The sequence below is a fragment of the Delphinus delphis genome, chromosome 2 (assembly GCF_949987515.2).
Source record: "Delphinus delphis chromosome 2, mDelDel1.2, whole genome shotgun sequence".
Classification (NCBI taxonomy): domain Eukaryota; kingdom Metazoa; phylum Chordata; class Mammalia; order Artiodactyla; family Delphinidae; genus Delphinus; species Delphinus delphis.
This window is the reverse complement of record NC_082684.1, coordinates 14,538,506-14,566,340: the sequence shown is the minus strand read 5'-3', so window position 1 is coordinate 14,566,340 and position 27,835 is coordinate 14,538,506. Positions and strand designations below refer to the sequence as shown.

The 27,835-nt window shown below is 42.0% G+C and overlaps 1 protein-coding gene across 8 annotated transcripts in view; it reads right to left on the bottom strand.

Annotated features, from left to right (window-relative positions):
- Positions 1–27,835, bottom strand: part of EFCAB11 (EF-hand calcium binding domain 11) — a 187,380-nt gene that overhangs the window by 83,288 nt on the left and 76,257 nt on the right. Inside the window, exon 6 of one of the 8 annotated variants that reach the window (XM_060004068.1) lies at positions 24,092–24,970. The exons of the other annotated variants lie outside the window; for them this stretch is intronic. Within the exon in view, the coding sequence (XP_059860051.1) occupies positions 24,943–24,970 (28 nt within the window). The 3' untranslated portion in view covers positions 24,092–24,942. Of the gene's footprint in view, positions 1–24,091; positions 24,971–27,835 lie in introns of those variants that run through there. 8 annotated transcript variants of the gene reach the window in all.

Sequence of the window (27,835 nt, the reverse complement as noted above, 5' to 3'; positions counted from 1 at the left end):
GTGAAAGAAAAAGAGGTAGAAATGAAAAGAAACCAACAGAAGATCTTGTAATGAAAAAATATAAGTAGCAAGTTTCATACAGCTTAAGAGAGATTTAATGAACTGGAAGGCAAAACTAAGAAAATCTCCCAGGATGCAGTAGAGAGAGAGAAAAAAAGATAGGGGGAAAAAACTGAAAGGAAAATTAAAGAGACAGATGTAAGGGGGAAAAATTAAGGAGAAGATGTAAGGGAAAGCTCTGACATTAAAGAATTTCAAAAGGAGAGGAAAAATGGAGGAGAAAAAAAATTTAATGCTGTAAATATCAGATTAAGGGAGAAAAACAATATGAGAACTTCACATGTGTAGGAAAAAAAAATTCACAGAAGCCCAACATCTACTGACAAATGAAAACACTGAGCAGATTTGGAATATAAAGGATTTTTTTCCTTCCACCAAAACCCTATAGCAATATCATACTAAATAGTGATATGAAGACTTAGAAGCATTTGCATAAAACGCCAGAAATACAACATGGATGCCCACTACCAACCCTACCACTCAATACTGTATCAGAGGTCCTGACTCACAGAAAAGAGTTATTTGAATGTGAGACTTTAGAAATGGTGCACTTCCTGGTAATGGTCCAGACATTACCAGGACCAAACAAGGGTCCTGCTAAGTGAGCAGTCAGTTGAAGTAATGGAGATGAAGGTCACTGGAACTGAGAGGGCGAAGGAACTGAAAATCTAAAGTACTGGGTAGCACCCAGGATGATGTCAGGGCTTTGAGTTTGCAAAGAGGCTGTATGTGATGCAGGTGATCTGGAGCTTGATGGATGACAGTGCCATGGACACAGAAAGCAAATCAATCAGATTCGGGATGATCAAAAAGGGAGGGTCCACCGTAGGGTGGGAAATGTTGGTCTCCAAAGAGCATTGTGCTTCTGAAGTAGTGTTCCCTCAAAAGACCAACTGGGCAAAGCTCTTGAAGAAGAGCTGAATGTCAGCTAAGGCAAGAAGGAAGATGCAATGTTCTACCACTCAGTTAAGGATGCAGGAAAGTTCACTTACAGTGAAAGAAAGATTCCAAGGATGTCCTTGGAAAGCCTGAGTGAGGGGAAGAGTGGAGGCCAAGTCAGAACAAATGAAGATACAAGTAGAATAGGCATGAGACACCCAGAGAGAGTGGAGGGGCTTCTGTTTATAACAGAGATGGTGGGGCTGGGAGCCGGATGGGATTAGGTGGCATGGAAGACAAAGCTCTCTCCATTAGTCTGCCCCAGCCTGGATGTTGACAGGAGAATCCACTATACATGTTAAGAAATGGAACAGATGGCCTCTTGGGGGTTACACTGGGAAGAAATAAAAAAATAAACTCTGACCTCCTGGTCAGATCCACTAAGTATTAACTGCAGATTTCTCATTTGACAGTGCCCTTGTACTGTACTGTAGTCCACACTTACATGTACACAACACAGGGATATTCTCATTTACTAATATTAGAAATCTAGAGAAATTAGGATATGTCATCAAAGAATGTATCTGGGACAAACACCAGTCTTAAATACGATAAATATTTAGTAGAGGGCTGTAAACTTGGAATCTATAAGTATTTAATGGCTTAATCTTATACTGAAGCTACTTGAGATATTTTATTTTACAATTTCAACAAAGAAACTGTTTCATACTTTGCATAATTAACCTCAGAGAAATAGATTTTGGAGATCAACGTCTCTGTTGATCACTTAGCTTAGCTGTGCCCCAAAAGCAACTGTCTCCATTACATCTGTCATATCAGTTCCCCTGATGCAGACATGGCATGTACAAGTCTTAGGAAGCATCCCTTTCAATAAGGAACAAGTATCAAAACAAGCAAGGATTGGCATCTGTTAGCCTATGAATCTGGACTGTTAATTATCTAAGACAAACACGGTGTATTCAAGAAAATAGTACCCATTCATCCACTTTTTTTCCAAAGTAGAAACGCACTACATTGAATTTTCGGTTCTCTGCGTTTTAAATAGACAACTCAATAGAGCAATAAATGTGTTCATAATGAATAGATTTTTCTACATGGGGAACTCAATGTCAGGAGCGTAGCTGAAGATTTAACCCGGTGCACATAAAATTAAACAACAGAACACACAGGAATAATTTGAATTGGCCAGAAAATGTTTTGGTTAAAAAAAAAAAAAAAGAGTCACTATTATAGAGGGTAATTTTTAGGTTGTGATACAAATGCATCATTGTGCAAAAAGAAAAGATTAAATTACCAACATCTGTAATTAAATTACCAATATCTAAAATAAGATCCAGCTGTGTATCCTGCCTGTCTCCTCACATAACTGTTCTACCTGGCCACGCTGGTGAGCCCCTCCAGCCTTTGTCTCCCCTGTCTTCTTCCTCACGCTGCTCTGCCTTTTTTCTCCTTTGATCCAAACTCCCACTACTCTCCTCCTAAACCTTTCCAATGGGCACCACGGAACTTCTGTTTCAAATTAAACTATCCTACATCTTCTTCAGCTAATGCTCACTGTACCCTATGCCTTAATTGAAACTTGGTTCTCTGTTGGAGACATAGCTTCCCTCCACCTGTTCTCTAAATCCCCTTCCCTCCTTAGTCTTCTGGAACCTCACCATTGATTTCCCCTTGCCTCTTGTATCTTCAACCTTCTCTCTATGGGCTCCTTCCCATAGAATTATAATAACTCAAATCTCAACATCTCTCTCTCTCTCTTCCCACTCACCCACCACACCTTTTTCTATCTTTCCCCTCCTGTCCTCCACCAACCCCCTCCTCTCTCCTCTTCCTCACTCTTCCAGCTCTTGGAGCCTACCGCTCCATTGACATTGTTCTGGATACAGTCAATGACTCAACAACTACTTTCTTGTTGCTCAGTCTGGAAGACTCTCTTAATCATTTCACTGACTTCTTGACAACACTGGTCATCACTGACCCCTCCTTCTTCCTCTCTCTCCTTGGTCTCAGTGACCACATAGTCTCTGGATTCTCTTAATTCTCTGGGCACTTTTCCCAGCCAACTTTGCACACTCTTCAAATCTATGTCTCTTGTCCAGTTCTTCCTCCTCAGCTTCAGAACCACATATCCAAATGCTGACCTGGGCATCTCCTCTTGGATAGCTTGGAGATGGCTCAAATGGAATACATCCTCCCTCTTTTACAACCTGTACCTTCTGTTTTCCCTCTGTCAGTGAGCATTAGCATTACTCCCAGGTGCTAAACCTGGAACCTAAATTCAGTCTTGTAAAAAAAAAATTTTTAATTGAAGTATAGTTGATTTACAATGTTGTGTTGTTTTCAAGCGTACAACAAACAGATTCAGATATAGATATATATATACTTGAATCAGATATATATATATATAATCTTTTTTCAGATTCTTTTCCATTATAGGTTATAACAAGATATTGAATATAGTCCCCTGTGTTATACAGTAGGTCCTTGCTGTTTATCTATTTTATAAATAGTAGCATGTATCTGTGTATCTGTTAATTCCAAACTCCTAATTTAACCCTCTCCCCCACTTTCCCCTTTGGTAACCCCAAGTTTGCTTTCTATGTCTGTGAGTCTATTTCTGTTTTGTAAATAAGTTCATTTATTCATCTCTTATATGTGCAATCTAAAAAAATGATACAAATGAACTAAATTCAGTCCTGATGCCTACCCTTCCCTCCTTAACCACACCCAATCTATTTACCTAGATCTGTAAACTTCACACAAATCTCCCTTAAATCTGTCCACATCTCTCCAACACCTGGGCCGTACCCTAGCCCAGGTTCCATCATCTCGATTTGGTTGCCATGGTGACCCCTAACCGGTCTCCCTGCCTCTAGACCTCCATTCTCTACAACCAGAGAGATCTGTCTAAAATGCAATCTGAAGTCACTCTCCTGACTTAACCCCCTCCCCCGGGATCCTCCATTCCCCTAGGGGGAGGTCCTCACACCTCACACACTCACAAAGCCCTTCACGACCTGGCTACTGTCTTCTAGTCCAGCTTCACATCTCACCATCCCTCCACTCTGTGCTCCTGTTACACGCGACTTCTTTTACTTCTGCAGAGAAGTCATGATCTCTCACGTGGGGACCTCTGCACATGCTTTTCCATATACCCAAAGCAATCAAGCTCTCTTTGCCTGGCTAACTCCTACTCATCCTTCAAGCATCACCAGAGACATTAATTCCTCCTGGAAGTCTTCCCTAAAAAGGGCCAGGTGCTACCATATCACTTTGTGCTTCTCCTATCATGACACTTCCCACTCTATGGGAACTATCTGTTTAATTGTAGGTGACCGCTAGCTCTGAGGGCAGGGCCCGTGTCTGTCCAGTGCACCATACTATCCCTGTACCAGCGCAGGCCCAGTACATGGTAAGTATTCTATATGTACTAAACCAGTGGTTCTCAAACTTTTTGCCTTCAGGATTCCTTTAAACTCTTAAAAACTGAGAACTCCAAAGGCTTCTGTTTATGTGCGTTAAATCTATCAATTGTTACCATACTAGAAATTAAAACTGAGAAAAATTTAAAAGATTAACTCATTTAAAAATAAGTTAATTACGTTTTAACATAAATTTTTAAAATGAAAACTAAGTAAACTTTCCAAAACAAACTAAAAAATTGTGGTAAGAGAATTATTTTACACTTTTGCACGTCTTTAAAATTCTTATACATTATAGCTGGATTCTCCTATCTGCTTCTGAAATCCCTCTGTGGCATTCTGATTGTGGTACATAAAGAAAAATACAGCCTCACACAGATATGTAGTTGAAAAGGGAGGAGTATTTTAATAGTCTTTTCATATAACTGTAGATATTCCTTTTGATATTATACCATAACTCAGTAAGTGGTAATTTCTTACAGGCTAGCTGCAATGTATAATTTGAAATCATATCAATTAACTTTTCATACTTTGCTACATTAAAATCCTTTGGTGTATTTTGTATTTTCAATGGATCTTTTACCCAACCATGATTTTGTAACATCATGCATTGGTTATCTTCTAAATGTTAACACATTTCATTATACAATATTTTAAAAACTACATTTGTTAATATCACCACTGAATTTATCATAAAAGTCTTTAAGTATTGAGAAACTGTCAAGCTCACAGTGGCAGATATAAGTTTCCCAAATTTTAATTTTCACTTGGAAGCTTGAATTTTAGCCTTGGCAACAAATACTGTCACAGTTGTTTTCCTCGAAATGACAGGCTCACTTCGTTCATTTTTAAGAAAATGTCGACCAAGTACTCAAGTCTAAATAACCGTAGTTTGTCTGTCAGTCATTCTTTCAAATAAAAATAGTGTTCCATTAAACCAATGGCCAGTCTACATCTCAACTTAAACAACTGGGCAAGAGCTTTTCCTGGAGACAATCATCATGCCTCCACGTGTGACAGAAATGCAGTATGGGTACTTCCCAGAATGTTAAAAAGATGTGCACTTGAGAACTGAGATCTAATAAAACAAGTTTTTATTGCTTCATCAAGGATACTCAAGTGAAACTGACTTTTTTTTTAGCTGTGAGGGCAAAGTGGCGAAGAATACAATGACTATCAGTACAATTTAGTGTTACTGCCTTGATTTATGCTAAAAACAGGTGAAACGATTCATGCAGTGCTACCTACCACAGATTTTGCATCATCAATGCAAATGTCAAGAGAGTGAGACAAGGCACACAGTGCCTTAGCATTATGAAAATAGTTTGGACCTCACAGACCCCTTGGGGCCGGGGATCATACTACAGAACTGCTGGGCCAGATGAATGAATACAAGGAAGGAGACCGCAAGCCAGCTTGGGTGCTGGTGACACTACTGCCCAGCACTGGCCCTCCCAACTGGAAATCCAGCCTGAGCACCTCCTGCATGGCTCACCCCTCTGCTCTTTACTCTTGGGCTTCTGGTTGCTTCCTCCCATCCAACCCTTAGGTGTTGACACCTGCGCCTTAAGGAAGTTCTGGTTGGAACCTGATCTCCTGGTTTCATTTTTCTTATTTCTGGGACACGGCTTTGGGTATCAGCCCTCTGGCCTTAGGCCCCATGATGAGGAGTATTTTCTGGACCATTCTGGGGGGTACTGGCCGGGTTTACCTCTTGCTAGCTCTGTGTATTGCACTGTGTGTGTTGGAGAAGGCAGTGGGGGAGGGGAAGTACAGGGTTAGGGATTTGGTACAAATTGATATTGTTTAGGGATGTACCTAACTTTGAACGTAAAACAAAACTGTTTTGCTGTTTTACTTCTTGTAAGACAAGGTGAACTATTCTTATACTCTTGCAGATAGGGGTCAAATAAAAACCTTCATCTGGTCAGTGAATATAAGTTGAAAGAAATGACCAACATATTACAGTTTTAAAGATGTGTGCTCATCCATTTCTCTCCCATCAGTACCTTCTGAATACGTATCAGGAGTTCATCCAAGTATGAGACCTTGGTAAATGCATCTTTTAAATGTGAAAGTTGGAGTTGGGCCTGCACAGAACAAGGTATCATTTCCTGAAAATAGCTTTCAGCAAATAGCAAATTAATTTAGTAGCAAATTAGTATAATTTTCAAGGTGGTCCTTCCTATTGAGTAACTCATTTTTATCGTTACACAAGGAGTGCTTTCTTCTCCTTACATACTTCTTATATTACTTTTCTGAGTAATTCTTTTTTTTTCTAAATTTTTATTGGAGTATATTTGATTTACAATGTTGTGTTAGTTTCCGGTGTACAGCAAAGTGAATCGGTTTTATATATATATATATCTCCATTCTTTTTCAGATTCTTTCCCATATAGGTTATTACAGAATATTGAGTAGAGTTCCCTGTGTTATACAGTATGTCCTTGTTAGTTATCTATTTTATATATAGTAGTGTGTAGATGTTAACCCCAATCTCCTAATTTATCACTTCCCCTTACGTTTCCCCTTTGGTCACCGTAAGTTTGATTTTGAGATCTGTGAGTCTGTTTCTGTTTTGTAAATAAGTTCATTTGTATTGTTTTCTTTATGAGATCCCACATATACGTGATATCATATGATGTTTGTCTTTCACTGTCTGATTTTCTTCACTTAGTATGATAATCTCTAGGTCCATCCATGTTGCTGCAAATGGCATTATTTTGTTCTCTTTTATGGCTGAGTAATGAATATTCCATTGTATATATGTACACATCTTCTTTATCCATTTCTCTGTCAGTGGATGCTCCCCTATCTCGGCTATTGTAAGTAGTGCTGCAACGAACACTGGGATGCATGTATCCTTTCTTTTTTTTTTTTAAAGAAATTTATTTATTTTTTAAATTTATTTTTGGCTGCATTGGGTCTTTGTTGATGCACGGGGGCTTCCTCTAGTTGCAGCGAGCGGGGGCAACTCTTCGTTGTGGTGCGCAGGCTTCTCATTGCAGTGGCTTCTCTTTGTTGCAGATCACAGGCTCTAGGCACGTGGGCTTCAGTAGTTGTGGCACGCAGCCTCAGTAGTTGTGGCTCACGGGCTCTAGAGCACAGTCTCAGCAGTTGTGGAGCACAGGCTCAGCAGCTGTGGCGCACGGGCTTAGTTGCTCCGCAGCATGTGGGATCTTCCCAGACCAGGGCTCAAACCCGTGTCCCCTGCATCGGCAGGCAGATTCTTAACCACTGTGCCGCCAGGGAAGCCCCATATATCTTTTCGAATTATGGTTTTCTCTGGATATATGCCCAGGAGTGGTATTGCTGGATCATATGGTAGTTCTATATTTAGTTTTTTTTTTTTTTTGTGGTACACGGGCCTCTCACTGCTGTGGCCTCTTCTTTTAAGGAGCACAGGCTCCGGACGCTCAGGCCCAGCGGGCATGGCTCACGGGCCCAGCTGCTCCGTGGCACGTGGGATCTTCCTGGTCCAGGGCACGAACCCGTGTCCCCCGCATCGGCAGGCGGATTCTCAACCACTGCGCCACCAGGGAAGCCCTATATTTAGTTTTTTAAGGAACCTTCCATATTGTTCTCCACAGTGGTTATACTTTGCTGAGTAATTCTTGAACTAAAGTTTCCATATCAGCATAACTACCTCCTTGTGTTTTGTTCTGCTTTGTTTTGTTTTTGTGGTACGCGGGCCTCTCACTGCTGTGGCCTCTCCCGTTGCGGAGCACAGGCTCCAGACGCGCAGGCTCAGCGGCCATGGCTCACGGGCCCAGCCGCTCCGCGGCATGTGGGATCTTCCCGGACCGGGGCACGAACCCGTGTCCCCTGCATCGGCAGGCGGACTCTCAACCACTGCGCCAGCAGGGAAGCCCCCTCCTTGTGTTTTGAACAGTCAAGCTCCCATCATAGTAATGTGTCTGTATGAAACAACCCTTTACTATTTTCCAAGAGTTGGTGATAGAATGAAATGCTTTTCCTGCCATTCCTCAGCTCTCTTGCAAGAAGAGGCCAGAGGTTTAACTTCTGGGGGGAATTTGGGAAGCCTTCTCATGCTGCCCTGGCAGTGAGGGGCACTGTGGTGAGAAAGCAGCGCTGCATGGGGTGATGGATGCTCAAAGGCATAGAGTCTGTGCTCTGAGGAGAAGCAGGCTGAAGGTGGGTGGGCACTGGGGAGATGGAGGCCACCCAGGAGGCCTAGTTCCAGTGGTGCATCTCTGGGACAAGGGATCTTGAGCGTGACTACCTTCCTCTTCCTTCACAAACAGGAATATGCTGAAGTCCAACACGAGGCTGGCCTAGGTATCCTCCGCCATTGAGAAGCTAGGATCTTGAGTTCTGAAGGGAGAAGGCCTGGGTTTGAGTGCCGGCTCCGTCACTTACAAGCTGACTGACCTTGGGCAAGGGACTTCTCTAATCTTCAGAGCGCTTAACTGTGAAACAGCTAGAGAACGTGTACCCATCTTGTTATAAGGCTGTAAAGAATCATCTACGTAAAGTGCCTGGCCCAGCAGCTGGCATGTGGCAAATGCTTAACAAATGACAGCTGCTATTATTATTATTATTAACACTCTTCTTCAGAAAGTGTAAGCTGTACATTTCCCAAAAGGAGAAAAAATGAATCTAGGACTTTTATATTGTTCCCCTACCAATCCCAGGAAGAGGTTCCTAAGAAAAAGTTGAAGATTCTATCAGATCTCCCGGCCACCAGGTAAAGAATATGTCACTCCCCAAGAGGAGTGTTTATACCCTAACTGGGAGGGACATCTTTATTTTTTATTATTTATTTATTTTACTGAAGTATAGTTGATTTACAATGTTGTGTTAATTTCTACTGTACAGCAAAGTGATTCAGTTATACACATATATACGTTCTTTTTCATATTCTTTTCCATTATGGTTTATCTCAGGATATTGAATACAGTTCTCTGTGTTATACACTCTGTGTTATACAGTAGGTCCTTGTTGTTTATCCATTCTATACATAATAGTTTGCATCGGGCTTCCCTGGTGGCTCAGTGGTTAAGAATCTGCCTGCCAATGCAGGGGACACGGGTTTGAGCCCTGGTCTGGGAAGATCCCACATGCCGCGGAGCAACTAAGCCCCCACGCCACAACTACTGAGCCTGTGCTCTAGAGCCCCCGAGCCACAACAACCGAGCCCGCACGCCACAACTACTGAAGCCCGCGCACCTAGAGCCCATGCTCTGCAACAAGAGAAGCCACCGCAATGAGAAGCCCACGCGCCGCAACAAAGCTCCCACTCATTGCAACTAGAGAGAGCCCGCGAGCAGCAACAAAGACCCAACACAGCCAAAAAAAAAAAGTTTGCATCTGCTAATCCCAAAGGGGGGGACCTCTCTAGACATAAACATTTGGGTTAATAACAAAGAATTATAAAAAGATGCACTCTTATCAGATGAAGGATACCAGTGTGAGGTCTCAACCACAATTCTAGGCCTTGAGTCCCTTGATCTCCTCAATTCTGATGACCTTCACCTCTACTCTGTTTCAAAAACTGAACTTAATGGCAAGACCAGGGGCCTTGCCAACTATCCAGAACTTCTCTGCATATGAACTGTTGAGTGTCAAGATCCCATTCACTGTGGATAACTCGCCATTCTTACGACTCTACTGCTCATTTATTCCCAACTTCCTTTCAACATCTTCTGAGACTCCTAGGACCCTGACCGCTTAACGTTCTCTCGGTCTGTGAATGGCCATCCAGGTTTACTTGTCCTCTCCCTAGCCTAGAGCCCACAGGCCAGCCTGTACTTATACTGACCAGTATCCTCAATTCTCTGCCTCCTCATTCCTCCTAACACACCCAGCCCACATGACCTAAACTCAAGATCGGTCCAGTTATAATTCTCCGGCCAGGCTTTGTTTTTGTTTTTGTTTTTTTTTTGCGGTACGCAGGTCTCTCACTGTTGCGGCCTCTCCCATTGTGGAGCACGGGCTCCGGACGCGCAGGCTCAGTGGCTATGGCTCACGGGCCCAGCCGCTCCGCGGCATGTGGGATCTTCCCGGACCGGGGCACGAACCCATGTCCCCTGCATCGGCAGGCGGACTCTCAACCACTGAGCCACCAGGGAAGCCCTTCGGCCAGGCTTTGGATCCCACCAACCACCTCCTAAGGCACTTGGCTCCTTCAATCGTGTTCCTACACCTTCACTTCTATCAATACTTACTATTTCTTCCCAACACATATATGTTGTTAAATATCTCCCTAGATTCCCAGTTACTTCTCTAGCAGCTGATTCTTCAAAAGTCGTTTCCACCACTTCTCTCTACTCGCTCGCCATCAATTCACTCCTCAACCAAAGCAACCTGGCTTCTGCTGCCACTACCTTATCCAAACTGCGTTTGTTAAGATTATCAATGTTGTTCATCTTGCCCAGTCCAAGGAATCCTTTCTAATTCTTACCTTTTATGACTCTGCCCTGTGGCATCTGAAATGGTTGATCCTTCCTTCCTGCTCTAAACTCTCAGCTTGCCTTTTAAAAACCAGTGTTGCCTGGGGCTGCATCCTTGCCCTCTCCTCTTCTCACTCTATAGACCCTTCGGGTGTAACCCACTCAAACCCAGGACGGCAACTACTCCCAAGACTAATAAACAGGTACCATCTAGCTGAGATGTCGCTGATGAATGGAGACCCCATATGCAGTTTAAAAATGTAGACTCTGAATTCAGACAAACTCGCATCCAAGTCCTGTCTCTGCACTTAGCAGCTCTCTGGCCATCAGAAAGTTATCTTACTTAAACCTCAGTCTCCTCAGCTACAGAATGGGAGTAATCATATCACTGGTATCTATGCTAGAGTTCTTTTGAGCATTAGCACATGTAAATTGTTTCTTTTGAAATAATACATGTAAAAGCACATACTTAATAATGCTCAACAATGTTAGCTACCGTTGTTGTTATTAAAGGATTTTTTTAATCTAAAAGCCTCCAAAGCAACTCAAACTTCATGTAATAAAAAAAATTAACTTGGGACTTCCCTGGCGGTCCAGTGGTTAAGACTCTGCAACCCCTCTGCAGGGGGCATGGGTTCGATCCCTGGTCGGGGAACAAAGATCCCGTATGACACAAGGTGCAGCAAAAAAAACAAACAAAAAAACCCCCATGAACTTAATGCCCTCATGCTCCTCCTTCATTGTAGTAATAATCATAATAGCTTCTGTCTTTCAAGTTTTAATTTTTATCACTAATCTGCAAGTTAAATATTAGCGACCCCATTTCACATATAAGGAAACTGAGGCTTAGAGAAGTTAATTACTCTGCTGGAGGTGGCAGGAAAGTGATGGTTAGGATTCAGACCCTGGTCCTTCTGACTCCAAAGTGAATGCTTCCTGGCCCTGGTATCTGACTTCAGTGTTCGAGTCCCACACCAAAACCCAGGGCATTTATTCTGCACTTCTTCCGTCTTAGCCACATCTAGCAATGTGCTGGGGAACTGGCTCTCATGCAAAAAAGAAAAATTTCCTGATTTGCAGCGTTTGCTGATTTCAAGCTACCAAGGTGACATCAGGGCAGAGCTGGCTTGAGGGCCTGCACCAGCGGCTCCAGCAGACTACCGGATCCGCAAGGCCCCAAATCCTGTTAATTCAGATCTAGATAACTTGACTGACAGCAATTTTCCAAAAACAACTTAGTCAAAATCAGGTTGCTGAAAACAACAAAGTATACCGTTTGGTGACAGGCTGCAGACTTTTTCTCTTTTTATTTGCTAATCTCTCCAGCCTCCACACCCCTCAGCCTTCCCCCTCCACACTCCAGCCTGACTGGACAGCTCTCCACTCCTGCCAGGCACCGTGGTCTCCGCACCTGCAGTGCCCTTGGCCTGGAACGTCTATCCCTCCGGCCTGCCATCTTTCCCTGGCTGCCTCCTGTTCTCACCTTTCAGTTTAGGCATCAGCCACAGGGGATTACCGGGAACAGAGTAAATGTCAAACAATGGGAGTTAAGTTGGAATAGTGCAAATGTGAGACAACTGGAAGACTGCTTAAACAAATTATGCTAGTTTTCAAACACACATGGCATGACCCTATTTCAGTAGGGAAAAATGCACATAGACACAGAGAAGGATCTGAGAAGCTAGTCTCTAGGGGTTTTAGCAGTGATTTTTCTAAATAATGGGTGGGATTCCGTGCATTTTTTTTATTGGCTATAGTTTCCGTAATAAGCATGCACTGTTTTTGTAATAAGAAAACCTATTTCTATAAAGCCCTTTTATTGTTAATGTCTTTGTATTCCAATTTTTCACAATGATAGACCATTTTGGACAAGGATGAGTGGCTGACTATTCACTCAATAGAAAAAGAACCTGGAAAATAATGGAAAACAGGTAATTGTGTGTGCATGTGGTTTAAAATGACACATTTATTATGTTACAGTTCTGGAGGTCAGAAGTCCGAAATGAGTCTCACTGGGATATAATCAAGGTGTCAGCAGGGCTGCATTCCTTTCTGTGGCTCTACAGGAGAATCCATTCACTTGCCTGTTTCAGGTTCTAGAAGCTGCCTGCATTCCTTGGCCCATGGCCCCCTTCCTCTAACTTCCGAGCCAGCAATGTTGGCGTGAGTCCTTCTCACACTGCAGTCTCCCTAATTCTGACTCTCCTGCCTCCATCTTCCCCATTTAAGAACCCTTGGGATTACACTGGGTTCACCTGGATCAGCCAGACTAATTTTATCTTGTTAGCTGATTAGCAGCCCTATTTCCCAGCCGCAACTGTAATCCCCCCGGCCAGCCATGTGCCCTTTGCCCCAGTAACACAAACTCCATGTCCCTGAACATGTCATGTGGCTTCAGTTCTCCATGCCTCTGCATGTGCTATGTGCTCTGAAATGCCTTTAAAACACATACGTGCACACACAGTGTGACACAATGTGATTAACATGATCACATCATAGACTATCAGTAATAATCCTATCTGCCCTATGGACATGATTGTGCCTTCCTCACCTTGGCATTCTGAGTGTCTCTGGGACTCAGGTACCCAAAGCGTGCTCTGTATACCAGCAGTATCGGTATTACTTGGGACTGTGGCTACTAGATATGCACATTTTCAGGCCCTGCCACAATACCTACTGAATGGGCAACTCTGAGGATGGGGTCCAGGAGGCGTGTTTAAAAAGTCCTCCCGGTGATTCTCATGCACCGAAAGTTTCAGAAGCACTGACCCAGGTCCTCCTTAATGCTTGTTGAATGAACTGATAAATGGTTAAAAACCTGTGATGCTCCTTTACATTTTTAAAAACATACCTCCAGTCCAAGCTTTTGCTTTTATATGTGTCAACCTGGACCGAGGTATATGTATATACATAAATAAAATAAATAACCAATCTTTCCAAGATGTCCAGTGAAATCTGACTCATTGGATCACTGTAGGACATTAAACTTTCTTCTCTATAAACAGGCAGTTAACACAGGGCTTCATTTATTATTTGTTAGTTGTTCAGTAGCTACATTTGCATTACAGTTCTGAATTTTGGTTGCAGGAATAGAACCCCAGGAAGGTAAACTCACAGTGTCTTGCCTAGGACCACACAGTAATTTAATGGGAGGCCAGGTTCAGACTGAGCAGCCGTGGAATTTCCCCCTATGGCTGAGTGTACTGAGTCACAATGTTGTTCTACCTTCAGGTATATCACGGTAATTAACTTGGTATAGAGACCTCAGGTTACAGTAAATACTTTGTTTTGTGGTCAGGTAATTAAATGTGTAAAGGTCCCTACCCTCTATTTGATCATTACCTAAAGGACATTCCTATGGGGCCAGAAGTGATTTGTTGTTGTTGTAATATAGGCAGCCTTTTTACATCTCCCTCTGTAGCTGCTGAAATCTTGGCTGGCACCCAAATGCCCCACTTGGGTTTTGTTCAGGAAAGATTTCTTCCAGCTGCTTTATTTGTTGCACAATTACATGTATGAGCTTCCAGAATGTACAAGATCACAAGTCAAATGAAAGGCTTCAGTTCCCAGTTCGCATAAAAGAGATAAAATTTGAAACCAAGGAAACAACAAAACATGGCTAAATGAAGGGCTAAGTAGAAACGAGACTGAATAGTATTCTTACTAAAAGGTTAGCACGTGCCAAAACTCGAAAGGAAAATGAGACACCATGGGGTAATCATAGTATCCTTGTGCTATATTTATGGCCACACTTGCAAAGGGACTCAGACTTCCTCTTTAACATTTACAATTTGGGGCACAGCAAGCTGATAGAAACAAAAATATACACCTGTATTTAAGCAATTATACTCCAATAAAGATGTTAAAAAATATATATATGTATACGTGTACTTAAAAATAAAAACTTGCACACCCACATTCATAGCAGTATTATTCACAATAACCAAAAGGTGGAAACAACCCAAGTGTCCATCAACAGATGAATAGATAATGTGTTATATACATACGATGGAATAGTATTCAGCCTTTTAAAGAAAGGAAATCCCTTTTAAGTGTGGATGGCCCTTGAGGACACGATGCTAAGTGAAATAAGCCAGTCAAAAATGAGAAATACTGTATGATATTACTGATATGAAGTACCTCGAGTAGTCTAACTCACAGAAACAGAAAGGAGAACGGTGGTTGCCAGGGACTGGAGGGAGGGGAAATGGGAGTTTGTTTTGCAAAATGAGAAAGTTATAGAAACTGGTTGTACAACAATATGAATATAGCTAATGTTATGGTACTATACACTTAAAAATGGTAAAAATAAAATAAATAAATAAATACAACCACATATACAGGACTTCTGTTTTAAGGATTGGAAGAGTATATTTAAAAATGAAGTGAGGTATCCTGGAGATTGGCCATCATTTATGTCAAGAGCCTGAGGATCAGGGTAAACAGGCAGGTCTAAATGGAAAATATAAAGTAAGGGGAGCAGGAGTCCACGGTTACTTGTGGCAGATGGAAGAGTAACTGAAGAATCTGCAGATAAAGAACTACAGGTCATAGGACGTGAGAGGAAGGCGACCTTTGGCACAAACATGGAGAGTTGGACCAAAGGAGGAAAAAAAATCATCAAATGCCAAAAAAAAAAAAGTCTGGAAAATTTAAGAAGCAAAAATTGGAGGTTTCATGAATTGCAAAATTGGGTTGGCCAAAAAGACCATTTGAGTTTTTAACAGAAGAAACCAAACGGACTTTTTGGCCAACCCAATATATACTGGAAAGTATTTAGAAGTCGATGGAGTCTCAAACATCATTTGAGCTTCAAACACATCACACACGTATCCACTGTGATTAAGCCTCGCAGGCTTGCTATTGGGTTGGCCAAAAAGTGCGTTCGGGTTTTTCCCACATCGCACAAAAACCCGAACGCACTTTTTGGCCAGCCCAAATATATCACAAATGGTACAACTGGCGTATGTAAAGATCAAACACAGTGAGACCTTCAGAAGATCATGCGTAAGCAGTGAAGACGCTCTTATCTGAAGCCATCTGGACCAAAAGTCAATCAGCCAATTTAAAAAAATCTGTTGAAAAGGGGAAACATGCAAAAAATGGACACAGCCAGTTGTGGATGCTGAGGATCATCACATCCCCCAACTGGAAGTGTCACCTGCTGAGAGGAGACAGGTGAGAACCTCTTGAGCTTCACTTCCAGCCAAAGGAAGTCGCCTTGCTCAAGGTGATGCCCACCTCCACTGGGGGGTAGCCCACACCTGATGTCTGGTCAATGCAGGAGGACAGTACGAACTGCCTCACTCTGCCACATCTCTGAAGAGCGGTCGGCACTAGCATCCCCACGCCATTGGCTGAGGCCTGAGCTTCAATTCTCCTTCTATTAGTCCTGCCTCTCTCACTCCCATCCAGGCCTGGTTCCAAGAGCGCGCACTCCCCAGCAAGCTTCCTGCATGCAATCTCCATCTCAGAGCCTGTTTCCCCGGAGCCCAATCTAAGACACACACATAACTTAAATGGTTAATTTTAAATTTTAAATATAAACATGCTTTCAGGGCTTCCCTGGCGACGCAGTAGTTGAGCGTCCGCCTGCCGATGCAGGGGACACCGGTTCGTGCCCCGGTCCAGGAGGATCCCACGTGCCGCGGAGCGGCTGGGCCCGTGAGCCATGGCCGCTGGGCCTGCGCATCTGGAGCCTGTGCTCCACGGTGGGAGAGGCCACAGCAGTGAGAGGCCCGCGTACCGCAAACACACACACACACACACACACACACAAAACATGCATTCATTCTCTGATATTTTGATCTCTGCCAAAGCCTTCATCTTCGAGAACCGGTCCATGGATCAGCATGCTTTGTTCTCTGTCTTGCATAAACTACACCTAAAATTTTAGAATTACCTATTATTTCCGATTTTGGTTTCCTGAAAGTAAAAAAACTTAAAGACCAGTAGAAAACAACCTAGATGTGGAATTCCTCTAGCTTTTTAAATTCCACCAATCCTTAACAGGTATCTCATCCACAGTTAATGTGACAGATTAAAACAACTTTTTAATTTAATAAACTACATATAAAATTTACCATCTTCATTCAGTCGTATTAAGTGGTACATTCGTATTGTTTCACAGCCATCACCACCATCCAGCTCCAGAACTCATTTCATCTTGCAAACCTGAAACTCTGTCCCCATTAAGTAATAACTCTCCATTCCCCCTTTCTCCTCAGTCCCTGGCAACCACTATTCTACTTTATGTCTCCATGAAAATAACTATTTGAGGTACCTTGGAAGTTTTTCTTTAATTTATTGAGTTACCTTTATTAAGTCTTTCCAAAATTTATTCTGTATAGAAAATGCAGCTGTGGGTCTTCCCTGGCAGTCCAGCGGTTAGGCCTCTGCGCTTACACTGCAGGGAGCACGGGTTCAATCCCTGGTCAAGGAACTAAGATCCCACGTGCCACACGGCCAAAAAACTAAATACATGTATACAAATGTACATGCATACAAGTTAATAAAAAAAAGCACTGTCTTTTTGGATTGCACTTACATCCTGTTTGCTTAATGTTTAATTAAATCACCTAATTACAATTATAAGTTCAACTGGCATAAATAGGTTTGAGAACAAACAACATAGAACAGGTCTGGGGACAAACACAACTCAGACAGTTGGAGAAGTACATGAGGGCGCTAGAGAGAAGGCTCCGATTACAAGTGTTCAACATGCTGTGGGCATCCACTAGAGGGCTCTGCATAGGGACTGGAAGCTTCCTTTAAGCTGCTGAACTGGTTAAGAGAGCTGCTTCTACTGTATAAAAATAGATATTGATAGCATTTATTGAGCACCTATTATGTTCCAGGCACTGTGCTAAGCATGTAACTTGCATTGTGTCACTTAATGTCCATAATCCGTGAGGCAAATATTATCATCTTCATTTTATAATACCTATAGGAAACTGAGGCACAGAGAAGTACTCAAGCAATTTATCCAGAGTTGCACCACTAAGAAGTGGCAGAGCTGAGATTTTCAAGTTGGTGTGAATCCAAAACCTGTCCCCACTCTACCTGCCACACTGGCTCTTCAAATGAATATTAAATAAAAGGTGTAACAAGAATAAAACCACAAAAGCGAGCCTTTGTTTTCTATTGGCATCACACAAAATGACGAAATATGTCACAGGTAGTTTTTTTAAGACTATAATTTAACAAACGGGATGCACTTAAATTCTCGTAAGACAGGACTGTAGGTAACACAATCTGCAATTGTTATTTGTTTATATAGGAATGATTTCAGTTAATCAGAGACAGAAGAGTTAGGCAGTATTTGCAAGGAAAGAGCTGAAGTCAGACATTTTAATTATGCTATCAGATTAGCACAAAAAAGAGAATAAGCTGAAAAGTTTATAGAATATAATAAAAGCTAAGTATGTTATGTCTCAAGATAACTCTTTGGATCAAGAGAGAGAGAGCACATCTAAAATAATTCATAGAATCAGATAATAAGTGACTAATCAAAGAGCTCTCATTACAACCATCTATATCAACACCCACATGGAAAAACCAAGCTATAGTTTTTTTGGCCACACTGCACGGCATGCAGGATCTTAGTTCCCCGACCAGGGATTGAACCCATGCTCCCTGCAGTGGAAGCGTGGAGCCCTAACCACTGGACCACAGGTCATTCCCTTTTTTTTTTTTTCCCAAGCTACAGTTTTATTAGAAGCATTTTCCCAAGAAAATAAAGCATGAATTTGTGGTTGTCTTTTAAAAAGAAAAATGAATGACAATTCAAAACAGATACAGACAACACTGAAAGCTAACCAAAAAAAAAAAAAAAAAAAAAAAAGGGAGGTATTTAAGATTGCCAAATCATGAGCACAAGCAAGCTCCACTTAGCAGCCTCTGGGAGACCTGGCAGAGAGATGAGCCCTCGTCGGCCAGGACAATGTGGCAGCTCCCTTCTACGTCTACAAGCAAGAGGTCACTCATTACTCCCCAGTCCATCCAGGATGCTGAGATATAATGACAGCTATAGAGATTCCCAACAGAACAGCACAGCCAAGAAAGGCTGCCTGTGCCACTGGGCTCTTTTCTACACCAACAATCCATGAACCATCAAGAGACACGCCTCTAAGACCTAGGCTCTCTCCCAGCTACCCTGACAACTCCTCTCTCATGGGGTCATCTGACATTGATGCCCATTTCTAGACAGAACATCTTCCCTGGTTGTCCCACAGAAACATCCCAAGTTGACATCATCATAAACCCCACACCTGCTCCTCCTCCTGTGTCCCCTGTCACACTGAATGGAGCCACCATTCGCTCAGATTCCCAGGACAGGGCCTCGGGCCCATCCTCAACTCCTCCACCTTCTATATCCTGTCGCCATGGTGATTTACATGTAAAACATCACTTGAATGCATGTGCTCTTCCACTACTCCCTTAGTTTAGGACCTAGACTCTTGCAAGAAGCCTTCTTAGTAGTGATCAGTTTGGTCAGGGGGTCAGATAGACAATCTCCTCATTTACTGAGCTCCAACTTCATATCTAAATACCACGTTTGATTCCTTTGAATCAACCAGGGTAGAATCCCTGGAAAAAATGGGAAAAGAGAAAGGAGATTTTCCCTTAGCACTTTAGGTGTGAGAAACTTTTTGCATCCCACTTAGAGATGAAAGAACATCAGGTTAACACCAAAAATTCATTTGTAGCCCAAATATAATAGGCCAGTTTATTTTCAATAGCCTTTTATTCAATCAACAAACTGTCTCCTTCTAGCAATCTCTCTTAAATCACAGTGATTCATTCTGGGTAAACACAGAGATACCGCCTAAGGAATTTCTCCCAGGTGAAATCTGTAAGGGTGCTACTTGGGCCTCCCAACACAGGTACCTCCTAGAGTCTTCCCAACACCATCTATGCTGATGAACAAAACATAGACCTGACTTTGAAACACAAACTCTGCCACTTACTAACTGCAGGGCTTCAATCAAGTTACACAATCTTACAGAGAAAAAGAAGACAATGGTACTTAGCTGTATATAAGGCTTGTTAAGTTTAACAACAAACAGAAGATCAGCTAAGGGCCAGGCATTGCCTTGAGCACCTGAGATTCAAAGATGAAAGTCACAGCTCTGCCCCTTGCACTTCCAGTCTAGTGGGACAGACAGATAGGGACCAACAAGTGTGACAACATATGTGAGTGCTGGAATCAAGATGTGAGCAAGTTCCATGAAGAGGGAAGGCTGGGGATGATGGAGGAGAACTGAAAGAGAACTTATTTGAAAGGGGATAATTATGTAAACACCTGATACCTGGCTCACTTAAAAAATGCTTCTTGGTTGTTTTTAAAGTTAATTAATTAATTTTTAAATTATTATTATTATTTTTTAATATCAGGGTTTTTTTTAACATCCTTATTGGAGTACAAGTGTTTTACAATGGTGTGTTAGTTTCTGCTGTATAACAAAGTGAATCAGCTATACATATACCCCCATATCTCCTCCCTCTTGCATCTCCCACCTAGAGGGGTGGGATAGGGAGGGTGGGAGGGAGACACAAGAGGGAGATTTTTTTTTTTAAACCCACATTTAAGCTTACAACTGTTACTGATGTAACCTTTTTCTTGTCTTCCTGGAAGTTCATATATAACGTCACCAACAAAACACCTGATGGTCGGGCTTCCCTGGTGGGGCAGTAGTTGGGAGTCTGCCTGTCGATGCAAGGGACACGGGTTCGTGCCCCAGACCGGGAGGATCCCACATGCCACGGAGCGGCTGGGCCCGTGAGCCATGGCCACTGAGCCTGCGCGTCCGGAGCCTGTGCTCCACGGTGGGAGAGGCCGCGACAGTGAGAGGCCCGCGTACCACACACACACAAGAAAAACCACCCACACACAAAACACCTGATGGTCACTCTATTGTGAAGACACTCAAAGAGCCCTGACAAGAGGGCCTCATGCAAACAAAAGACAATAAATTGCCAGGTGCCTGAAGGAGCTACCTGGGAAGTGAATCCTCCAGCCCCAGTCAAACCTTCAGATGACTGCGGTCCTGGTCAACATCTTGAGTGTAACCTCATGGGAGGACAGGAGTCAGAACCACCTGCTAAGCCATTCCCAGATTCCTGACCCACAGGTATTATGTGAGGCACTAAATATTAATATTTATTCCTCTAATCTGCTAAGTATCAGGGTAATTTGTTACTCAAAAATTCATAACTAAGACACAGGTCAATAGGGTATCAGTGATAAGGTTTTTGGATTCAGGACAGCATAATTTTCTTAGTTAAAAACCAATTCCATTTCTTTTCTCTGGAGCACAGAAATATGATACACACGATGGTACGTTGTGAGGCAATGAGGAGTTAATGCTGGTTCTACTTCTTTCCTTGCCTCACATCACCACCCTCCAAAGGAAACTATAGTTTAAAATACCAGAATTATATAACTAAAAGAGAATGATGTGTTGTGACTTCTTAAAGACAATTTAAAACAAGGTATATGGCAAGGCAAGTAATAATGAAAGCAAATGACTTATCACTAGATTGTAAGAATTAAGCAAATAAAGCACCATAGTTCTAGCCACAATTATTAGGTAACAAACTATGAGTTTTGAATTTATCAGAACTGATGATTTGGGCCCTCAATCTATTTCATTTCTTTAAAAATATAATTTATTATGGGTAGTATAAATTAGTATTTAAAGTTTCGAGGTGTTATATCTGTAGCCAAAAGAAAGGGCATTTTATTCTCACTTATTATTGATCTCAAAATTAAGATTCATTTATTCACACACATTTACTGTACACCTAATTTCTTCCAGAAATTCCCCTACGGTTTGGGAATGAACTGATAGAAACTATAATCTGTGACCTCCAGGAACTCACAGAGGGTAGACCACTGCTTCTCATATGAGCCTGACCTATTTTTAAATATGGATGCAAAGGCCGATTTCTAGAAACTCAAATATTGAAGGCAGGGGAGTGGGACCTGGAGATCTCCATGGTTTTACACTCATAATTGCTTCTGATGCTTGGTCCGATGGTTCCCCACCACCAGGATGGATGATAATACAGTACAGCCCATTTACTCGATCATCAAATATTTACTGAGCACCTGATCTATACCGTGGGTGCTGGCTGCTGGGGGGTGGGGGGTGGGTGAGGCTGTATACCAGAAAATACACAACATGAAGTTAGGATAAGACAGTCAGTCAAATGAAGGAACAGATGATGTTCCACCATTAGCAGAGCACCTCCAAATGTGGAATCACACCGTACGGTAGGCTTGGTGACTAAGTTAAATGATAAAGTATATTCACGGATTCTGAGATTTTTTTTATTCGAAAGAGACCTAATTGACCCAACATCACGCAGCAAAGAAGGGAACTGAATCTAGGTCCTGTGACTCCGGTTCTTACGTACTGTTTTCTTGATGGGTTCCTCTCAGGAGTAAAGCACATCTTCAAGGACCAGAACAAGAACAAAGAATATTTCTCAATTCTAAAAAGCTTGTGTTGTTACTATAGGCATACTATATCTTAGGAGCTATCAATCTGGGGCGTTTTTGAAAAGATGCAATCAGTGAAGAAAAAAACAAGGTGGATGTGAAAAATGTCTTTGAAGCTATTTCAGTAGCTACTGCCGGAAAATGTTTGACTTTCAACTCTAGTAGGCATAAAATAAGCTTACAGAAAACACTGGTTTTGGAATCTGAATCAATGACCTAGAAATAAATCTCTAAGAGGGATAAGAAAATTTTGAAAGAGTAGAATCAAAGAAAATAAAACTGTTATCTCTAAATGGTTTGTAAAAATAATGTTTTGGGGTTACAGTTGGAAATAGGTACATTTTAGAGCTACAGGTATTAATGATATACTGGAATTTTGTGACATAACACTAGTCAGCTAAGGAGTAGATTTCCTTCAAAGGGGTTTATCACTGGAAATAACTGAAGGAAGGATCTTGTCTTACAATCTCACCAATAATAAAAAAATCTTCTCCCTATTCTGGGTCTTTGCCATCTGGCATCTACTCCTGCCACTTTCCTGAGGTTACTCAAGGGTCAACATTTTGTCCTTCTCTGGTACAAAATCAAACTCAGACCTCTTATTTTTTGATTTCTCTGCTCACCCTGTCTTCCTGAAACATTGTCTTCCCTTTGTTCCCATGAAACTGTAGGTTCCTGGCTCTCCTCTGACCTCTCCTTGCCTGGCTTCCCTCCTAATCATGGGCATCCTCTCAAGGTTTTGTCTGGTCTGCTTCTCTTTCTAATCCTGCATTTATGCTAACATGCGACCATGATTCTCCCACTCACACAGGCTCCCCAGCCCCAGGAGCTAACTGGCATTGCTTTGGCATTGCTTCCCAATATCCAATCAGCTTTTGAGGCTATCAGATTCTTTCTGTGTAACATCCCTAAGACTTGACCTTCCCTTCATATGTCCATTTCCTTTACTCTGGAACCTCATCGATTAAGCCCTAGTCAGTTACCATGGCTTCCTGTGGGCCAGCTCAGTCATTCTCTGTACATCCTGCAGCCTGAGGCCACATGAAGATCCTTTTCATCATGCCCCTTCCCTGTCCAAGGATCAGTACATGCCTTGCTGAATCCAACCTCAGTGCCCCATACCTGGAATGACTTTCCCCTTTGTAAGCCAAATATTCTGCTTTCTGCAAGATCCAACATGAAATTCCTTCTCGGATGATACCAACCTAATCCTCTTCCACGGTGAATTTTAATTTCCTCAGCAATCATATCTGGATCACTCTCTCTCACACTCGCTTTACTGCAACTAAAGGGCAGTTCTTGTAGAGACCACCATAATGGGGGGTGGGCAGCAAAAGCATCTGCATGTTTGCTAAATTGAACTGAATTTACTGCAGCTCTGCCAAAATTCAATTTAAACTATATAAAGATTGAAGGAATGTAGAAAGCAGATCTTGCTTCAACCATAACAGTTATTACTTCAATTTCTTAAAGTATAATAACAGAATTAGATAATTAGATACACACTAAAAGCATTTTTTTAATTAGGAAAATCAATGGAACAAAAATCTTTATATATTTTTCTTAGTTTTCTCTCCCCTGACATTTTAGGTGATCTTATCACTCCAATTACAAGACGGTCTTTTGGCATCTGAAGAGCTAAGGATGGATGACAATGAATCGGTAGACTCAAGTACGTGAAGGATGAATTGTATCCAGAAGGCTGTGGGTCAGAGAGAGATTTTCCAAATGGGAAATGAATTCTGACAGGAAGCTGCCTGCTGGGAAATGAAGGAAGGCTTTGAAAAGCTAGTAATCATGATCAAATTGTAGTTGTGTTGACTGGTCAGAAATACACATGTGGAATCTACCATGTAGAAGTTGTTCTGAAAAGAACTTAATTATGCAGAAGAGGAAGCCAAAGATCTTTTAAAATGTGATCATCCACATCGTCAAACACATTGATACGTTCACAGATAACAGGTCTGTCTCACAAAACAACCTATGTTCGAAAGTTCTTTGTGAGGCCCATAAATCTTACCTCCTGCAAATCAAGATTAGCTCCTGACTAGGTAAAACTAGCAGGAAGCTGCTTTAATATGATAGATTGTTTAAAAAAAAATGTGAAAATTAAAATCATACACATGTATTTATACCTACTCTCTTCTCTATTATTTCTTTCTAATCATATGTGAAATGTTGTTTTCATTCATTCACTGAACATTTATTGAGCACTGTCCAAAGCTCCAGGGATTCAATGATTCCTACCCAAAATGAACTCACAGGCCAAAGAGGGGCACTCACAGGCTCAGTGGAAAGAAATGGAGAGTAAAGAACAGGAAATAACTAAAACGGAAGAAGTAACACTTAAATGGAAAATTTTATGTTTACTCCTAATTTACTAATTAAAGAATAATCCAACAAATCAATGTCAAATAAAGCCAGTGAAGAACTCTGCCAACTTGATCACAGTCAGATTCAGTTTTCTGAAATTCTCATATGTGAATGTGTCAAGCCAAGACAGCAGTGAGGAACAGTCTGGAACACTTAAAGATGCTGAAAAATAGTGACTGTGTAGGTAGAACAGGCTTTAGCACCTACAGATAAGAAATGGTTCCTACATTTATTTCACAAGAAATATAACTGTTGATACTTTTATCTTCTAGCTTGCTTCTGGCAATAGTTTATCACTATAAAAGAAATTTAGAATTATATATCATCATAAAACAATTCTAAAAGAACAACAGGGAATCATTACAGAAATTTTGGAAAATAACAAACGGTCGGAAGTGATCCATATAACCAAATCCTAACAATTCTACAGGAAACTGTGATACAACAAAGAAAATCTTGGAATCAAACAATATGCTCAATAATAATTTTAGGGAAACTGGAATAAAAGGCAACTGCAAAAGCAAAGTTACCTGGTGGCCTGGGGAGCTCTCCCCTTCCCTGCTGTATCTGAGCCTCTCCCATCCTCTGCAGGACCACCCGTCACCCCAGAAACTGCTCCCTCTTCTAAACTGCTTATTTCATCTTACCCAGTGGAACCAGACAGTGAATAACCTGCTACTATTTATTTTCCATGTTTTCGCCTTTTCCCCCCAAATAGATCATATGCTGTTTCCTGAGGACAGGAAGTATGCCTTCTATTTCTCCGTATCCCCAGCAACTGGGAAGCACCCTGCACAGGATAAATGTTTGTTGATGAGGATGCATATGCTCATTTTTAATGCTCATGTGAATATTAACAAAATCTAGTTGGTTACTATTTTGAAGAAAGGACCTGGGGTTAAAATCTTCTAATATTATATATTTTGCCTTATTTGGCAAGATTTCTGAAGCAGTCAGTAGAGCTTTGTATTATTTAGCCAAGTAAAAATGGTAATAAAACAATTCTCATTAAAAAAGTGAAAATTCATTTATTCTGAATTTTGAAATCTCTAAACTTCGATAAAATATACAGAGAACAAAAGGTTATCAAACCTTTCCCTAACCAGTAACCCTTATTTGTCCTTCCCCTCTGCCAAACTCCAGTTTATAAAGTCATTCTAATATATCAGTGAGGAACACTGTTTAAAAAAATTTTAATAACAGTTTTAAATAATGCATAATTATATGGGGATATATGTAGATGTATAGCTGATTCACTTTGTTATAAAGCAGAAACTAACACACCATTGTAAAGCAATTATACTCCAATAAAGATGTTAAAAAAAAAATAATGCACGGCTTCCCTGGTGGCGCAGTGGTTGAGAGTCCGCCTGCCAATGCAGGGGACACGGGTTCGTGCCCTGGTCCGGGAAGATTCCACGTGCCACGGAGCAGCTGGGCCCGTGAGACATGGCCCCTGAGCCTGCGCTCCGCAACGGGAGAGGCCACAACAGTGAGAGGCCTGCGTACCGCAAAAAAAAAAAAAAAAAAAAAAAAGCATAATTGTCCTAACCAAAAAGAAGCCACCCCTTTTTTGAATTCCACCTACCACACCCCCTACACTTAGCCTATGTAAACTTCAGACTCCCAGGTTCAAATGCCAACAGCAAAGGCGTGTCAGAGACAAAACTCACTGTGTAATCTGAGAGCCGACTGAGATCAGCTACACTGAGGAAATGAGAGTTGGGGTGGGGTGGGTGAAGGGAGAGGAAGCAGCAGGTGATTCTGGAGCAGTGCGATCAGAGGGCTCTGGGGACCCCTGAGGGAGGAGGACACGAAAGAAAGGGTGAGCCCAGAGCCCAGAAAGGCAGAGGAAAAGCTCCCCCTCCTTCACTCTCGGCATTTTAACACTAACAGGCCCACAGGCATTAGGGCGGGGGTCACCTGCTCTAGGGATTAAAGATGCTGGTGGGCTAGCCTGGGAAACTAAGCAGCAGTTTACTACATTGTTGGGGCACTACACTCCAAGCTCCAGATTCAACTTTCCCAAACTTTAGAAACCAATCGGTTCTTAGCTGGGGACTATACTCTGTCACTTCCAAAAGGGAAAACTGTGTACTAAGCCCATAGTAAGTGTGCAATAAACACCCATTTAACTGATGGATCAACAGTGTACGATCTGATCACTGCCTCAAAGAACCTGATCCCTGGGGAGAAACTCAGGACTAAACAAAAGGAAAGGTTTCTTTTTGATCATCTTCCGAGACCTGCACGTAGTTTGTGAGAGTGGCCTGCGTTTCGAATTATGCATTATATTTCAACCATCTCTGCGCATGAGATTGTGTGGTCCTCAGGAAGTTTATGATATGAGATATTCCTACTACAAGGATTCTGATTTTGCATCAAGCTCCACCAAAAGAAGGCACGTGTAAGTACATATCGAGATAAAAGTACCCCACAGAGCTAAGGAGTGAACCTCTCCTGTCAAATGCTTTCCTGGAAACACTACAGCTGGGGGTTCTCTCCCTGAGTCATAAACACCCAGCACTCGCCTTCCAGGCGCTGCCAGCCTGAGGCACCCTCCGGCGCAGGGTCCTCCTGCTATCTTTCTGCTGCAGTTCCTTGTTTTAAGTACTCTGTAAGTCAGATTAAAGTATTTGTTAATTTTTTCAGTAGCCGACTAAAAATAAACCTGCAAGCTAAGGATAAAAAAGGACACTTCAAACTCTGCCTTTGAAGCCCACTGCATGGCAAGTAATTGACTTCCCTCCTAGGGACCAGTTATAGATCAGGGGGAAAACAGCATTCAGAGCTTTCACCAGAATACCAGAGACTGCAACACGATTCGCACCCAGCTTACTTTCTCCTAGAAACAAAGGTGTGCATGCCCGGTCTCCTTCCCTCACGTGAAAGAACTATCACCATGTTTAGCAAAATAAAAATCTCTCTAAGGTGCTTGTCCCTCCTCCTCATACTTTAGGAATGTTACCTCCAGCTTTTCCAAAAATATCAACCACCCAGATACCAACAACAGGGTTTTGATAAGAAGAAAAAGTATAAGATTCACTAAAAAAGAGGGGTAACGGGATCTCGGCAACGTAGTCTCCCTCCTGCCTGCAGGCCACAGAGCTTGCCCACTTGTCCCTACTACGTAACTTCCTATCGCCACAACCCTGTGGCAT